At 31.5% G+C, this 18,711-nt stretch overlaps 1 protein-coding gene across 1 annotated transcript; it reads right to left on the bottom strand.

Moving 5' to 3' along the window:
- Nucleotides 1-8,737: 8,737 nt before the first annotated feature.
- LOC139526340 (N-acetylglucosaminyl-phosphatidylinositol de-N-acetylase-like) lies at nt 8,738-18,266 on the bottom strand. The gene is made up of 7 exons (XM_071321475.1): nt 18,005-18,266; nt 14,892-14,991; nt 14,407-14,497; nt 13,642-13,709; nt 12,917-12,948; nt 12,175-12,305; nt 8,738-8,875 (listed from the first exon to the last, which is right to left on the bottom strand). Exons 1-7 carry the CDS (start codon nt 18,255-18,257, stop codon nt 8,759-8,761), a joined length of 792 nt encoding a protein of 263 aa, XP_071177576.1. The 5' UTR covers nt 18,258-18,266; the 3' UTR covers nt 8,738-8,758.
- Nucleotides 18,267-18,711: the final 445 nt, after the last annotated feature.

Genomic DNA, 18,711 nt, shown 5'->3' with positions numbered 1-18,711 from the left:
ATTATTCACAGTATAAACAAACCTCTATCAAAACTTCAACTGCTGGAAATATCAGTATCTATAAAAACAGACAACAGCTATTTATAGACGTATTTACACTTGTATGCAAATTTATCCGCCATTACGTGAAATCACACAGGTTCCCCGTAAACTTTGACATAACAATTCAAAAAATTTGACATCATAATTAAAATGTGATTGTTGCTTGAAGTCTGAAGGTTATTTGGAGGCGATCTAAGGTCATTTGAAGACACAATTCAGCAAAATACCAAAAGTGTAAATATGTTTATTGAATGGAACAGTACATTGCAATCGAAGATAATTACCTAAAATTGTAAATTTATCAGAAATCTGTCAAGCTAGGTTTCTTTCTGAGACAATAAATATAAACCTGTGCTTTTCAAAATGCATAAAAATGACAAATGAATACATATTTTTCTTATACTGTGGATTTATTTATTTTCGTGGTTACCAGTTTTCTTAAACTGAGGAAAAATTGTATTTTCGTGGATATTTGATTTCGTAGTTTTGCATAGGAGCCTATATGAAATTTGATATTAGTTGAACATTTAAATTTGTGGTTCACCTGTATCCTTGAAACCCATGAAAACTGGTATCAAAGAAAAATAATGAATCCACATTAGTTCAGGGAGATAACTCTTTAAATCAGTTAAGCGTTTGTAAAAGTCAAGTTCATCTATGTATTTTAAGCATTTACCTGAAACAGATTGAAAATAATCTATGTAACCTAGAGGCTTAGAATATGTATTTGAAAATGGTTGACACAAACGTATTGATGATTTTAAGAGTTATTTCCCTTAACCTAGGTCTACCTCCTTAAATGACTGAAAATAATGTTACACCTGTAATTTAACCAAGAAAAATTCCTGTGATTACAAATATTGTCTCCTTGCATTAACAAGTTAAAAACTAAACATTTGAGCATGGATGTTAAGTTGGAAGGTACCAATATAAATGTTAGGTATCAAGTTTATTTGTTCTCAATAAAAATAGGAGATAAGCTCACATGATTATAAAGCAACTTTATTTTGCTGCCAATGTACTGTGAATTATTTTATTTGTGGATTGACTAAACATCCTGTTTTTGTGATATTTCACTGATTTTGTGAAGTCTGCATAAAATCCTACATAGAATGTGTGCTTCCTTGAATATAACATGTACTTAATGCTTGACCAGAAAGTCCACCAAAATGTGATACCTATGTATAATAATGATTCCACAGTATGCTTACAGTCAAACCTGCTATGAAAGTCATCACTATGAAGTTAAAGCTTGTCTCATCAGGTGACTTAGGTTATCCTTTTCTGTGCCACTGTAGTACATGTTATACTTATCTATTTTGAACATCAATTTAATGTTCCTAGGGTGACCTATAATTGTAGGTTTGACTGTAGTGTATTTTGATAAGATTATTTTTATAATTTGTTTTGATGTTATAAACATAAAATGTGCAATATGTATGCGTCAGCTGATTAAATGATATATTATATATGTAGTTATTTATCAAAACCAGAGAATTTCAAAATCGTAGCACTTAATTTGACTTGGTTTCATACAATTACATTGATCATAAAATTGTCCAGTGACTTTCAATAAATACCATTACTCAATGTAAAGTGTTCTGCATAAGTTATTTAATAGGAACTACTTGTGGTAGATCAATGATATGTTGTATAAAGTTTCATTACTATCAGTACATATCAGTCTGACATTATTTTTTGAGGCCCTGTTCCTAAGTCATGGTCAAGAAACTTTGAATTAATTCACAATTTTCATTGTTAAGTTTTCTGCTCAAGTTAGTTTGATAGGAACTCAAATGAACAACAAAAGAAGGAACTCTGGGAACAAGCCATAAGGAGGTGCAATGTAAATAATGTTCCATGTTTATATCTTATTTGTTGCATTGATTACCCTTGTGCTATCTAAAACTCCTAACACTGAGCTATGTAGGTAAATGTAGAGATCACAACATTTATTGAGCGACTAAAATTTGGCCAGAATTTTGGATTCCAGGTGGCATGTTTTGATGGTATAAGTAGCAGTGACTCCAAGTTGACCTGATTTTGTTTTGGTTCAGAACTATTTTTAGCTCACCTTTCCTAAAAGAAAAGGTGAGCTTTTGCCATCACTTGGCGTCCGTCATCGTCGTCCGTCCGTTGTCTTCGTTGTCGTCCGTCCGTTGTCGTCGTCGTCGTCCGTTGTTGTCGTCGTCCGTCCGTTTCCGTCCGTTATCGTCGTCGTAAACTATTTCAAAGATCTTCTCCTCCAAAACTACTGAACCAATTCAAACCAAACTTCAGCTGATTGATTCCTAGGGTATCTAGAATAAAGTTTGTGTTTTAATTCCCATTTCATCAAAAAACATGGCCGCCATTGCTAAAAATAGAACATAGGTGTAAAATGCAGTTTTTGGCTTAGATCTTAAAAACTAAAGCATTTAGAGCAAATCTGACATGGGGGTAAAAATGTTCAATAGGTCAAGATCTATCAGCCCTGAAATTTTCAGAAGAATCAAACAACCCATTGTTAAGTTGCTGCCACTTCATGCACTTAATTGGTAATTTTAAGGAAATTTTGCAGTTTTTGGTCATTATCTTGAATATTATTATAGATAAAGAGAAACTATAAACAGCAAAAATGTTCAGCAAAGTAAGATCTACAAATAAGTTCATATAACCAAAATTGTCAATTGACCCCTTAAGGAGTTATTATCCTTTAATGACAATTTTACACAATTTGTTCATCATATTTGCTAACTTAAAAAAAATCTTCTCCTCTGAAACTACTGAACCAATTTCCACTAAACTTAAGCTGAATTATCATTAAGGTGTCTAGAATAAAGTTTGTGTTTTATTTTCTGTTTTGTCAAAAAATATGGTTGCCATAGCTAAAAATAGAGGTTCATTGGTCAATGTTAAATCATCAATGATTTGGTCTTTTTATCAGATACAATAGCAATAGTAGAACTATATTTGGTGTAGGGAATAATTGTAAGGTGTGTATGTCTGTTTAGTAGGTGTAAGTTGATCTTGACCTAATTTTCATGGTTCATTGGTCAAAGTTATTTTTTTATGAGGTTATTTCTGAGATACTTTTAGCAATAGGTAAACTCGATTTGTTGTATGGAATGAGTGTATGAACTACATTTATGTCTGAAAGGGTTTATCTCGCCTTCATAACTCATTACAGTTAATTAAATGTAATGCTTGGGGTATACAATGTTTTTTTATACTTTCATCATAAATTATATTATGAAAACGAGACAAACGAGACATTTCAGTGTGTCCACTCTTGTTTTTGCTTTTGAAGAAGATATGACAGAATCGAAGAACCATTTATATAAATTGAAAACCCAAAATAATCATTGATGGAAGATTTAAGCAAAAAATTTAAGGTGAGCGATTCAGGCTCTTGAGAGCCTCTTGTTTATGGATAAATCTAATTTTGTACAATTCCTTTTGTTGAAACAGCCTTAACCTTATGAATATGGAGGTCACAAGTCAAAGGATAAGATCTAAACAGAAATCAATAGACTGAAATTGGACTAAACATTATTCATTACAGGGCACATACAATAAGTATTTTTTTTATTAAAAATGTTGGTGAAATTTGACATATTGTCAAGCTCTGTGTTGAAGACCGTACTTTGACCTAAGATGGTTTAGTTTTACTAATTGTGACTTGAGTTGAGCGTTGTCTTATTGGCACTCATACCACATCTTCTTATATCTATTCATGCCTTGGTATAATGTGAAATAAATAGCACCTGTAATACTACAAGAAATAATTGTTTTAAAAATTTATTTAAGCAAAAATTACATATAAAATTATATATTAGTTATAATGACTTTAGATATATGATAAATAAATAAATTAAAATTGTATTTACATAAATTTGTAAAAAAAAAAAAAGGTTGATTGATATGTATTGAATTCTGTGATCATATGCTCTTTTATTTTATTTGGAAATGGTTGCAAAATAAAGTAGACCCCTGTTTTCGCATCTCTTCATAATATGAAAATATTTTACGATGCTCAATTATTTAAATTATTTATTATAAAGTATAATGAAGTTTTACTGCAAAGATATATTTATATCTGTGTTCACAAAATATTTCATCAACAGCAACAAAGGTTGCAATACATTATACCAAAAAATTTATATACAACAGTAATATTATGTCAGAAAATTATGTTTTTTTTTAAAACATACATGTGGATAGAAAGAATACTAATTTGTTAACTTTCCAACATTTTAGAAAATATAGAAGAATTACCATTACCTGACAATATAACCACAACCAGATATCATAATTGATGTTTTGAGTATTAAATATTAAATTCCATGCACTACTAATATATAAGCAGATAAAATACAACTGAACTGCTTCCAACAGAGGTAGGTTATATGGATTTTGGATTGACATTGGAGTTATTTCCCTTTGTTAAGTATTGGGTGTGTTTGGATATACACCTGAGGCGGTCTGGTTACCAATAGGTACCTATCAGTAACCATAGTCTGCCTCAGGCGTATATCCAAACACACCTATTGTGACTTGTGCTTCTTCCCTTGAACTAATAAACATTTTAATTTTGCTTATAAATTTAATATATTTTACATAGCTGAAAAATCATACCAAATACTGAAGAAAATATTCCTAGGACTATAATAATATGAAGAATCAACACAAAAAAAGTTAAGCGAGAAGATCGATTACCTCCCCTTCAAAGTATGCGATATTTCTCTCTTTAATTCTAGTGTTATATATAAAAGTTGAAAAATAACAAGGGATATCAAAAATTTAGAAATGAAAGGCCTTTTAAGGTATCAATATTTACAGTTTATATTAAGTACATTTAAAATTTTCAAAATTCACGCTCATTCGCCAATATGTATTTCAAGGATCACAATATTTCTGAGGGGTGAAACATAAATGAAATTTGCAAAAACATGACTATTATTTTTTCATATGAAGTCTTCATAAATGAAAATGAAAACTGTATTTGATTAAAATAAAAGTAATACAAGTTTTATAAAAACAGAGATCACAGAATGATGGTTAAATAGATCATTTAACTCATGCACAAAATTCTAAAAAATGCTGTGATTGGTAAACATAGAAAACACATAGAAATACCTATCTCAGTTAAAATATATGACAATAAAATGTTGTGATGATGAAAAGGTGTAAATACAAAACATCTCATTCACACAACAAATGGGACACATTAAAATGGTGTGATCAGTAAAAATTATTTGTGATATTAAGTAATTAAAAGTGTGGACACATAATTGTCTCACTGACATAACAGTCAGTATAATTTAAAAACATGCATTTTTAGAATCTTTTGACTTTTTATACATTTTGAAAAAGTTTCCCGATTTTGCATGATTATATAGATTTTATTACATTGGTTGCAATAAATTACATTGATTTCCCAGTTTAATAATATAAAAACGATACTTTCACATTTCTATAACGTCGGATCAAAACAAATTGTGAATGGGTAGGAAAAACATATAGTTCCTTACATTTTCAACATTAATCTCATAAAAAAAAGCCATTAGCCAATGTAATAAAAAGTATAACTAATCGCCGTATTTGAATATAAAAAAAAAGACAACTTGTTACCGAACACCGCTATGGATTAAACTCTTGCTGTGCACTTGTTTAATCCATGCGTCGTTCGGTCACACGTTGTCTTATTTTTTATATTCAAATACAGCGATTAGTTATACTATAACTAGTGCTGCACATGTATCAAATATCAATCATAATGGAGAAAAATAACAACCAAAATTTTGCTTATAGCAATAATAAATTGATTGATAAGAGATTAATGTCACATCAGCAAAAATGTTGTACCAAGTACACAAAAATGTACAAGAAATGAAAAACTAAATTCTTTTATTCCTTAAGGGGGCTCGCGGGTCTAAATCATTTAAGATTTCGCTATATCTTTCTATAAATGAACTTTATCTTATACCTAACAGAAAAATGAAATAAAAAAATGGGGTCACCGTACATTTACGCTCACAATCTGCCTCCGAAAGAAAAATACATTTTTTGTTAATGTCCTTTTTTTCTGTTGAACTAATAGGAGAAATATCAGTAATATCAAAATAAAAAAAGAGCTAAATTACAGAAATCGCTAAAATTGTACAATTATTTAGTTTATGTACAGCTTATTCGAAAACAACAATAAAAAATATAGGTCACCGATGAGTTAAAAAAGATGTTTCAAATTTTATGCCAAAAAATGGCATTTTTGCACCAAAGGGAGATAATTTGGAGCTTTTTCAATGATATCTACATTTTAAAAGTCACCTGGGGTCAACCCGTATTGATTTTTTGGAATGATGTTTGTACCATATATATGATAAAGTAACAACTTCCTAAAGTAATAAATAAAATTTGTAAAGCTGGGGTCACACATTCACGATTTTTACTGCCGTCCTTGACAGGACCATTCCCGATTAAAATTTGTCAAAAGTCTGATCAAGATCCTGTGAATCGTGGATGGAAATTCGATTTGTATCTTTCGCCAAGTAAAATTCGACCGAGTCTGCCACGACTGCGTCCCGATTCTACCGAATGTAATCCGACAGAGATCAGATAGTGACAAGACAGTGAACCGACGCTGTCGGAAGTTATCCGTTCGAAAACTGTCGGCATAATCGGGATGATCAGGTACTGTCGGAACGTAATCCTATCACGGTCCGCTCTATCGCATTGCAAACGGCTTTGTCTGGTCTCAGTCGTATTGTATTCTGTTATTGTCGGGACTTCTCCAGATCATTCCCGTTCCACAGGACACCGTCCCGAATACACAGAACATTGTTAGGAATTCGATCCGATACAGCAGAATCTGTCACGACATAGGCACGATTGTAATCCGACTACACAAAATCGGCTGAGTTTCCCCGAATGTTACGGGACGCAACTAACTGTCGGGGTGCTTTGCCGAACTATTCCGACCCTTCCCGACCAGTAGGAATCTGTTACGAACTAAAACGACTGCGTTCAGACAATAATAGGACATTCCAGATAATTGAGGATACTAATCCGACTTTTTCACTTTTCGTGTCGTATCGCTGTCTGATCTCAAACGGGAGCAATATTCGGCAATGTGTGAACCCCGCATTATGAAAAATAAATGTTTAATTTTTTTCTGAAAATTTTATACCCGTGAGCCTCCTTAATTGCATAGAAGTTAGTAACAATATTTGTGACAAAACAAATAATTGGTTTAAAACATCAATAACACGTTTCAAATAACTAAAAGTGCTACAATTAATTTTGACATGAGTGGGTTTTGATTTATGTAAATTAACTAATACTGATGGAACATTTATTGAAAATATATTCAAATAGAATAAAAGGATGTCAGATATATGTTGATGAAACAACAGTCAACATCCAAAAAACACAGAAAAACAACAAAAGACATTTAGTCTTTATATACCAAATGGGCATGCAGTACTAATACATTAAAAATCTAAATCATTAAATATTAAAGACATCAACTAAATACCTCTACACAATAGCTTAAATAAGAGAGAAATGAAAAAAAGTATAAAAAGAGGAATGACTTATCTTTTATACAATTATATTGCACATTAACTATGAAATCCTAATGGTCACTAAAGATGTAAAAATTAAGTCCTGAAGTCAAAGACCATCAAAATTAACAAGTGTATTGCACTGAACAAAGGATTTATTGAAAAGATACACTTATCCCTGATTTCCTTGTTAGCTAAAAGGATAAACATCTGATTTTCAATTAAAGGGTCAGAAACAGTCATATTTGTTTAGGGGTTATCCATAATTGTCAACCCTTTTCCAAAGTAAACAAAACATACACTCAAAAAGTGTACATCAACCATTTTCAGAATCAATCAGTCTTAATAAGGAGAAGATTCTGTCTATTATGTTTTAGTTTAACATAAAAATTTGCATTGAAAATAAACTGAAACATATCTGACTTATATTATTTTTTTTTTTTAATAGTGTACAGTAAAAATGTTGATTCTTAAGCTCCCTCCCACAAGTGTACGTTTTGTAAACTTTGGAAAGTGGTTGACAATTATGGATGACCCCTTATATGAATAAATGTAACCAATAACATTTTTCATACTTTTTGCCTAAGAGTACATTGTTAGGTTGTCCCTACCTAACAAACTTGTTCAAACTGCTAACACAAAAAAACATGACTGCAAAACCTATGTCTAACACTTTTCAGCATTACAAACTGTTTAAAGGCATTAACAAATATGTAGCATAGAGCAGAATAATAAACTTAACAACAAAAGCTAATACAATGTATCTGTGAAAACATGGCTTTCTTGCAGCTAATATCTGAAAACATGACTTTCTTGCAGCTAATATCTTGGAAAACATCTTTTAGCTATTCTGTGAAAACATGGCTATCTTGCAGCTATTCTGTGAAAACATGGCTATCTTGTAGCTATTCTGTGAAAACATGGCTATCTTGCAGCTATTCTGTGAAAACATGGCTATCTTGCAGCTATTCTGTGAAAACATGGCCATCTTGAAGCTATTCTGTGAAAACATGGCTATCTTGCAGCTATTCTGTGAAAACATGGCTATCTTGTAGCTATTCTGTGAAAACATGGCTATCTTGCAGCTATTCTGTGAAAACATGGCCATCTTGAAGCTATTCTGTGAAAACATTACTATTTATAAATTTGCAGCTATGGTTAAAATTGTCTGTTTAACAATCTCCATGGTGACAGACTTCTTGCAGTGAATTAACAAACATGTAGTTGGAGAAAATCAGATAGAGAAATCTAAACCACATTAACTGACTTCTGTGTGCAAACATGGCTCTCTAAAATAAACAAATCACATTCATATAATACCGGTAGTCATAATAATAGACATAAATATTTATATACACTTTCTTTTATTATAATAATATGAAAACATTTCAAGGGATATTATTATTATAAAATAAAAAAATATTTTTTTTAGTGCAAGATATTAAATGTTTATTTGAAAGTTTCTCACAAGAACCTTAGTAAAACTTAACAACTTTAAATTTTAAATGTTACTTTAATAGTATACTCAGATATGAATTGACCAATATAAAAAAAACATTATTTACATATAACCCTTTATACTATAGTAAAATCCAAACATTGTAGCGCATCGCGCGAATGAGCACTTCTCTTTCAAATCTCACCAATTCTCCCTATCAGTTTCAAAAAGAGAAATCACTTCTCCCTATAATTCTGAAGTAGTGTGAGCCCAGAATATATACAGAATGTATACACATCCTCTTGGAATACAAGTTCTAGCTTTAAAATTTAAGAAATTAGCCGAACAACCTATGTACCCTGCATGTACAATTTCTCCTCAAAATGACAAAATAGAATTCCACCCTCCCAACAATACACCTTATCACTATTGGGAAATCTGTTCCGCTTGACACAAGAATATGTTTTGCTTGAACTTTTCACGTCATACAACAATAAGTTTTCAATTGTGGCGTCAGATATTTTCTATTATGATGTCAACAATTTATGGGAACTTTTGTGATGTCTTTTAATGGCAAAATAGTGATAGGGTGTAACTGTTCAGGACATATTAATTTGTAAAGAATTCTATGAGAATTTGAATAGAATATCGGGAGAATTTTCTGTTGTAGGCAGATCTTAAGTTTCTTTGATAAATCTATTCATTCAAATATAATAATGCAACATGGTTTGTAATGTTTCATGGCATCGATTCACAATTGATGCTATGAAAATGTATGTGCAAGCGCAGAAGATCTATGACAGATTTTAAATTATGATTTAACGATGTTTTCTGTTAGTTTTGTTAGAAGGGAGATAACAATATTGTATTTTTACCTCTGACAGCATCAATTTGTGATTTGATGGTCACAAATACCAGTTTACTGAAACTGCTAACATGTCACCAGTAAACCTAATTTGAGATCATCAAATCACCAATTCATTGTTGAATGCTATTTAAAGACAAATCCTTCTATTCAGATCTACCAATAATATCTTTTTTATATTTTATATTTACTTTAGGTTAGGTAAAAGCTTCAAAATAAGCAAATAAAAAAATGGGGTCACCGACCTCGTTTTCGATTTAGAACGACGTCTTTTTCATGGAATTTGGAAATCGGGACCTCTAGTCAATGGCAGTGTAATATTTTTTTTAAAGTTGGTTTCCCATAAAACTTGTTTGTTCTGTTAACCAAGTTGTTAATACAAACTATTTTAATAACATTACCAATTTCTGAGGCGAAAATAATAGCGAAAAGTTGCTATAATAATTTTCCCGCCTTTATTTATTGTGAAATAACTATAAAAGAATGATGTTTAAAAAAAATTGACCAATAATTTCTCGATGAGTATTCCACAGAATATGCGTTGTTTATTTCTAGATACAATCATGAATTAAACGATGGGGTCACCGGAATGGATCTTTCTAATTTTAGTGTGAGTTGGGCAACCGTGTACTTTGGACACATTCTTGTTGCATATGCATTCCTCTTTAATTCTTCATTCCGACAACTTTTAAACACAGGCAGGCTTATGTTGGTTTTTTTTTATAAAAAAAAAAATTGCGCACCTAGTACATAAATACAAAATTTGGCAAATCGGATCATACTCGGGAGTGGTCAAATACAAAAACCTACAATGTTAGAAGCGTAAATGTAAACCTTCTCTAGATGGACTTTATTTTACACGTATGCGTCGTTTGGTTACTGATTTACTGATTTGTTGGTGCTTATCAGAAATCGGAATACATGTATTACATTCGTGTAAAAATGTTATCGCCTTACACATTCAAAATACGTATGTGCAATTTGCCATATCCATATAGGGACGTTAGGTTTCTAATTCTATAAATACATTGATTTTGATGACATGATTGATGATTTTCGTACTTTCTTAATGATTTGTGGAAATTTAAATACAATTTAAAACCTAGGCTACCAAAGAGATTGTCTCTATAGAACATATAAATCCATACACGTAGCAAAGTATGGAAATTTGTTTTATATTATAATATGATTGGTCAATCCCGAAATCCTGGACTTAAAAAAACGAAATCCCAAGGACACTCAGGTCCCGAATTTAAATAAAGTAAAGTTGAAAAGAATTCCCGAATCCCGAAGTCCCGAGCTTAAAACACCCGATCCAGGAGTCCCGATAAAGGTCCTATCCCCCTCCATCTTGTTGTCGAGTATCCAGATTTTTGTTTCGTTTCTTGACAGTTGTTAGTTTGCTGTATAGTTGACTCTCTTTTTATTCATATATTTTATCATTTGCCGTTTTGTTGTTTGTTTCAGACACACTTTATTCACACAATTAATTTATATATTCAATTCTGGAACATGTCTATTATATAAAAACAATTTTCATTTTCTTCTCGGAAAATCTACTTATCAAAACGTTTGTCACTCTATCCATCAGCTCAAAGAGGAATAACTCTCATTAACGTTTCGAGTTCGCGGAAACCACGACGTCATAAAACGCTGACGGCATAGTAATGTTGCGCTGGTATATGCGCATAAACAATAGAGGGATTTGTCTTTAAAGAAAGTTTTAATTATGTTCCAAGGCCTGTCTCATAACAGGTAAACACACAAAAGTGAATTTAGGTCCTCAGAAAAGTTCAATGATTACTGTTTTTCTTTTTGCACTAGAAGCCTTTTCAGACTCAGACTTCTCTTGAACCGAATTTTAATGTGCGTATTGTTATGCGTTTACTTTTCTACATTGGCTAGAGGTATAGGGGGAGAGTTGAGATCTCATGAACATGGTTAAACCCACACATTTTTGTGCCTGTCCCAAGTCAGGAGCATCTGGCCTTTGTTAGTCTTGAATATTTTTCAACTTCAGTTTCTTGTGTATAATTTGGAGTATAGTATGGCGTTCATTATCACTGTACTAGTATATATATTTATTTAGGGCCAGCTGAAGGACGCCTCCAGGTGCAGGAATTTCTTGCTGCATTGAAGACCTATTGGTGACCTTCTGCTGTTGACAATCAAAAATGGTCAAACTAGAACATAATGACAGTTTTACATCAAAATGAAAACAAGTAGTTAAATTTAAAATCAGAACTGGTTAGTGGTTGAATCCCTTCTTAATCTACCATTCTTACCCATGCATAGAATGTCTTTAGTGGAGTAGATACAAACGTTCTCTGTGATGTAAGATAAGCTAATGGCAGGTCTAATATTGATAAATACTTTCTTAAAATGGAAGTAGTCTTTAATACAAATACTCTGGTATCTAGAAAAAAAGACATAGAAATACTGTAAACCAACATATTTTCATGAACGAGAAATTTACTTACTTTTATGAGAAGAAAAATAACACAAATTTCAATTGTCACAAATATGTAAAACTCAGATCTTGCCTTATTTTACTACACCACACATTGTTTAATGGGATAGTAAGGGTTCAACGCGAAATAAAGTATCCATGAAAATAAGTTGTTAAACAGTATATTGTTGAAGGTTTTAAAAAAATGTAGCAGAAAGTTGTATGTAGGTTTGTAGGAGTTATGTCGAGATTTACAAAGAAAAATACATGTCAGAATAAATAGATGCATGATTTTTTTTATTTGTTGTTAACAATTGGCTTTGAACAAGCATTCAGCAGCAACTGAGAATACTCTCAGATCCTTAGTTTGTGCCTTTTGTGTTTGTTGAGTTTAACTCTTTTCGACCTGATTTTTATAATTCTAATGGTGTACTGTCACAACTGTTCAAGTTTAGGGGGTTTGGTGTCCATAAACATGTTTAGCCCTGCCACATTCTGTATATGTATGTTTCATTGACATTCATACCACATCTTCTAAAAGTATTTATATACACGTACAGGATTTACATAATACTTACGGTTAGGCATTCTATTTTTCCCACAAATATCCCTAAAAAACAAAATAAGATAGCCATTCATTAGCCTATGGAACATGTATTATCAATCATTTCATATAATTGACTGTTTGAGTCAGTTTCTCTGGATACAAAAGTATGTGATTTGGAACTTTCTTTAAACTTACCAAGTTTATTTTGCTGAAGTTATTATGGCAACCAAGGACATAACTTTTTTTTAAAATTTTAATATTTTTTAAAGTTTCGTTGCACAGTCTCCAATATTACATTATATGAACTAAATCTGATTATAGCCATGGTCAACTGATTTTTATGCTTACATAGAATGTCTCTTAATACTTCGAGGCTAATATCATTATATGGTACATGTATAGTGAAGAACAAGCTTAAGATCTGCAGGAGGTTGAATTTCTTGAATCACTGCATTTGAAAATGAAGCCTGTTCCATAACTAGACCAAAATTCTGCGTAAAAGGGTTAACTATTAAGCTTCCATTCAAATATTTCATTTGAGAATTGCCTTATCAAATTAATTTAATTTTAATAAAAAAATCAAACAAACACATACACATACACATGTACTTTTACTGGGTCTTGAAAGAACTGTAGAATGAAAAACGTGTGCACTCTATTTTGACAATAAGCAAATATATGATGACTATAAAAGCATTTAAAACAGAACAATGGCTTTAATATATTTAAATGTAAAATGAAACAAATATTACTTACTGTATACAATGATAAAGAGCAGTGTGATTTTTGTGTCCACTTACTCCATTACTGTCAAATGTGATAACCTGAAAATATATAACAATCATCATTTATTGTGGCAGCCAATATTTTATCTTACAATATTTAACTAAGAAAAATAAAAAAAATTATGGAACAAAAAACAATAAAAGCTAAAATATATGGAACAGATAATAAAAACTATATAGTACAGAATAAGAGACATGTATACTGAAACAATGGAATTGATTTTTTTGGTAATAATTAATTTTCAAATTAAATTAAATTGCGGACTGACTATTTCTATATTGATGAATTAATTTGAGAGTTTTTATGAACTCATTTGACATGTTGGATAAGTTAATTACCTGGTGCAGCAAGGCACCTCTTGTATTGTGTTATAACTAACAACTAGCTTGGCGTAGTAAACTTGTCATCAACATGTTGTCAGGTGAAATTTAGAACTCTTTTTTTTAACTTGTAATAATTGAAGTGATGATCTCAATTTAAAAATTGTTTGGTTAATGGCAAAAATGACAAACCCTGGAGTGATCATGACAAAAGTGCTGACTTAAATAATAATGAATTCTAAACAACAAAAAAATAGCTGTCTTTCTGATTGGCCTATTTTGACAAAATCATGATCTTTGTCTACATCTGATTTGCAGCAGTAGATCAGATTTTTTTTAGATTTCAGTTTTTACACAGTAGGACAACCATTTTTCCCTTTGAATGCAATAAATCATCCAGACTTCATAACTTTACCTTATTAGGTTGTAGTCCATATATAACAGCTATAATTTCTTTCTGTAAAACCGTGGCATCCCAAACTATGCTTGGACTATCTGGTAACTTTCTGGAAAACACAATGAAAGATGCATGCTTAAAACCAAAATAAAATAAAGACTATCTTATAAACTTGCTGGAAAACACAATGAAAGTTGGAGCTACATGTAACTATGTACTAATTTCATGTTATTGTAGATACTGTAAACCATACAGGGGCATTGGTGGCTTAGTGGTCTAAGTAATCAAACTATATTATCACTAGACTGTCAATACTGAGGTTGTGAGTTTGAATCCTGCACATGGCATGGGCGCTCAACTCCAATTTTAACTGTAAATTTTCATACCCTAGTTCTGTGTCGGCACTCAAGAGCTTCCTTCACCATTACAAACAGCCTGTCATGAAATAGCACAATAGCACAACTTCAAATTAAACTTACGGATCAACTTCAAATTATACTTACGGATGATCTACTTGGAGTACATTTCTTTCAGGAATTCCAAGCATACTACAGCTTTTTATCAGTTCTTTTCTACGCTTATCACCAATTCTATAGTAATCACCTATAATATAAAATCAAAATTATTTGCAAATACATTATTATACAATAGTTATAAAATATTACATTTATAGAATCAGAGACATGTATACTAAAGAGATTAGCGACTTGTAAATCTCGCTGACTTCACGCGTGTAAACTCGTACCCAGCATCCTCTACTCATATGATAACGAGATTAGCGGTAGTATAGACAATCGATAATAATCACTCGGAACACCCTGTTGTTTTTCTTTTTATTAAGGACCAGGACAAAGACCTTCAGAATTAAAATCTTGTGTTGTAAACAAATTCGCAGGTGAAGAGGGTGGTAAAGGGGGTACTGAACACGGAAAAACGTAAAATAAAAATCGCAAAAACGTAGCACGAAAAATAAAAATCGGGAAAAACGAAGCACGAGAAATAAAATCGTAAATATTAAGAAAAATAGCATTAGCAGTTATTACTCAGCCGTTCTTGGAGATCATGTAGACATTGTTAATGAACATACAGACCTTGTGGTCACCTTTTGGCGTATATGCTACTGACATATGATTTGAAAAAAAATATATAATTATGATGGACTTTATTACATGTATAGCATACATAAAATTATACAATAGAAAGTAGAACAGTAACAATATACATCAATTTCTATTATATTACACAAGTTTCAAAAGGTACTGACTTTGAACAGGAACATATATATTAATATGTTAGATATACTGTTCCCAGCTTTGAGTTAGTTCCAATTTACTTTTAATGAAATGCGGAACAATTTAAGAACGAGAAATTAAGAGCACCGACACGGAACACGGAAAATAAATAAGGGGAAATACGAAGCACGCACATTTAACCAAACACGAGAAATAAAACACCAAAACACGAAAACACGTGAAATAAAAAGGCCGAAAACGTTGCACGTAAATAACCCTTTATCACCCTCTTTTAACAAGGACACATTTGTTAAAAAAAAAAGAATATGCAAAAGTACATGTCCTTTAAAAGTATTTAAGGTCCTGTCCATGCATGCTATGTTAATTTTGTAATATTTCCCTAAGAAAAACTTAACTAAGAATCATCAATTCCGCCAAGATTGAATAATTGTTATGAAAACAAAATGTCAAAGTGGCTTGGTACTTAATTTAAATGGCTTCGTGGCGCATTTCAAGTTTTAACACCAGGGGTTCACACTACCTTGTTTATGATGTTAATAATTAATCTAGAAAGACTTCATCAATTTGTTAACAACAGGTGACATTTCTGCATGTCCAAGTGGTTTAATTACATTAGTTACTAACTTATTAAGAGGAAGAATCATACAGCTACTGATAACCTAACATGTTTGATCTTTACTTCATGTACCTTACGGGATGTTTACTTATTAATAGGTGTCAAATTATAAACAGTTTTATTACCCTGATCAAGATTTTTATTACCAACATTAAAACCTGAATCAATGGAGCTTAACAACAAGAACATTAGCATGTGTTTTGTAATTTAATTATCATTGCTTTAATTTTCAAGTACAAGAATATTATGACTCTGAAGCCATTTTGAGACCATTCAAGTAGTTTTGTTATCCAAGGATCATTTTATTCAGGATTATCCTAGTCCAACTATAATAGAAGAAACCGTTTTATAAACCTTATATGTCATTGTTTAAACAAGCACAACCTCGAAATATTGCTTAGTTTTATTTATTTTTGTTCCAAAAGTTTGGAGCCTTATCGAGTACAGAAATCTAAAATTTGGGCTTCTTGAATCGGGATATAAATTCGCCTATAAATTATAATTTTATTAACTATTACTAAAGAAAGCTTAAAGTTACAAATAAACTATGCCTCTACATAAATTTAAGTTATTCTTTACTGAATTGTGTTGATATAGATTGTATTTTATTATAATTTGGTTGTTTTCTGTACGCATGTACGTTAAAGCAGTTTGTAAATAATCAATATGGCGGATTGTTTGCCGAATTTTCTACTCTCGAGAAATCTCGTGCACACGCGTGAAGTTGACCACTGGTTAATAGCCGTAACGATAAGTTGCCAATCTCTGTATTTATATGTCTCTGATAGAATGGATAATAGTGTGCGGGAATTTACAAAACTATTAGACATTAATTAAGGGATTACATGTATGTGTGGGCTGCACTATTATAACTATATGTGATAATTGATGTCATACTAAAATTCCCAAAATATATAAATGAACTAAAATCAAAACCTTACAAGACAAACAAAGGCCAGTGGTATTATTAAAAACATGATTAAGATTTATTCAACAAACAGAAAAACATTGTCAGCAGAATCTCACTTTATATTGAAACAGTGAAAAAAAGTTTTATAGCAAAACCCTTACCAAAAACTTAATTCTTGTTTTCTTGGGAACATACTTTATAAAAATAAAATATTATAAAAACTTAATTACAAAATTATTAAACACAAACCCAATACAAAGGGTGTGAACAGACTTTGGTGTAAATGTGTTCAGTGTAGGGTGCAAATGTAAAAGGGGCAAATGTGGATGAGGGTAGTAATGCCCTATAACATCAGGTCTCAAACGGTCATTTGAGGCTACTGTTAACATCAAATTGGTTAAAATTGTACCATTATTCCTAAAAAAATCCCTATCCTGATTTGTCATAGGTCTTAAATAATTATTGGTACAGTAATTTTTCTAAAAATATCAACGAGATTCCTCAAGGTCAATAGATTTTCAAATCTTCTAAAAGAAAGTGTACGTTTAATCGTCATGCATCAAATTTACCTTTAACTTCATTTGACAAAATTGTTTAACGTTACTTGTCATGTAGGTACCATCATTACCACCCTACCAATTGTAGCATACATAAATAAGGGTGAACGTGTTTTTGGGTAAACAGACCCGGATTAAGATTTCATTACCACCCTAGATAAATGGGGGCGAACATAAGTGGGCGTGAACGTCTTTTTGGGCAAACAGACGCAGATTAAGATTTCAAAATAGCAATTAGCAAAATATGGCAAATAGCAAAGGTCATTTGAGTATCAGTAACCTTTTGATAAACACAGCACATATACAAAATTTCCTTTAGAAGTTTCTGCCTGAACTGTAGGAGAGAAGAACATGCACTCATCGTCTGGGTGAGCTGTGATCAGCAGTATTTTGCGTGGAAATTTGGGGATTTTTACTTTCCTCCAAATGAAAGCAAAATATGCTATGATGCATATGACAAAATATGTAAACGCTATAACAGTTAAGGTGCTTTGTTGACAAAATATTTCAAAAACTTCCTTCCATCCCGCCATGTTTGTTTATGACATGTCTAATATTGGGACGAGGTAGGAAGCGGACCAGAAGATTTCCGCGGTATCACTAATTAGCGACAACAAGAATTTTAGCGACAACAAGCGTCAACAAGCGACAACAAGCGACAACAAGAATTATTTTAGCGACAACAAGCGACAAGAAACTATTTAGCGACAAGAAAACATATTTTTTTTAATTAAAATTAATTATTGCAATAAATATTGAAAGAATATGCAACAGAAAAGAATTTTAGCGAAAAGAAAGTTAAAATTGATAGAAAAAAAGGAAACATTATTTACATAATATTTTATCATCTATCTAAAAAATAAATCCATTAACCAATATTTTGTAGAGAGGTGTGCTGGAGGCCCGAAGTCGAAAGATTTCTGGCCAACAGTGAAACCTTTTCTTACAAATAAGGGAAATGTACACCAAAAGGAAACTGTCCTCTCT

Source organism: Mytilus edulis, chromosome 6 (genome assembly GCF_963676685.1).
Source record: "Mytilus edulis chromosome 6, xbMytEdul2.2, whole genome shotgun sequence".
Classification (NCBI taxonomy): Eukaryota; Metazoa; Mollusca; class Bivalvia; order Mytilida; family Mytilidae; genus Mytilus; species Mytilus edulis.
This window is presented reverse-complemented; position numbering and strand designations above follow the sequence as displayed.

Bases quoted from the DNA above. Each gene is read 5' to 3' on its own strand.
- LOC139526340 (XM_071321475.1), bottom strand. From the start codon at position 18,257: ATGGCGGGATGGAAGGAAGTTTTTGAAATATTTTGTCAACAAAGCACC. The intron at 13,710-14,406 runs GTAAAGTTATGA...ATATATTTTCAG, and splicing joins ATGGACTACAACCTAATAAG to GTTATCACATTTGACAGTAA. The intron at 12,949-13,641 runs GTAAGTAATATT...TTTGTTTTTTAG, and splicing joins GCTCTTTATCATTGTATACA to GGATATTTGTGGGAAAAATA.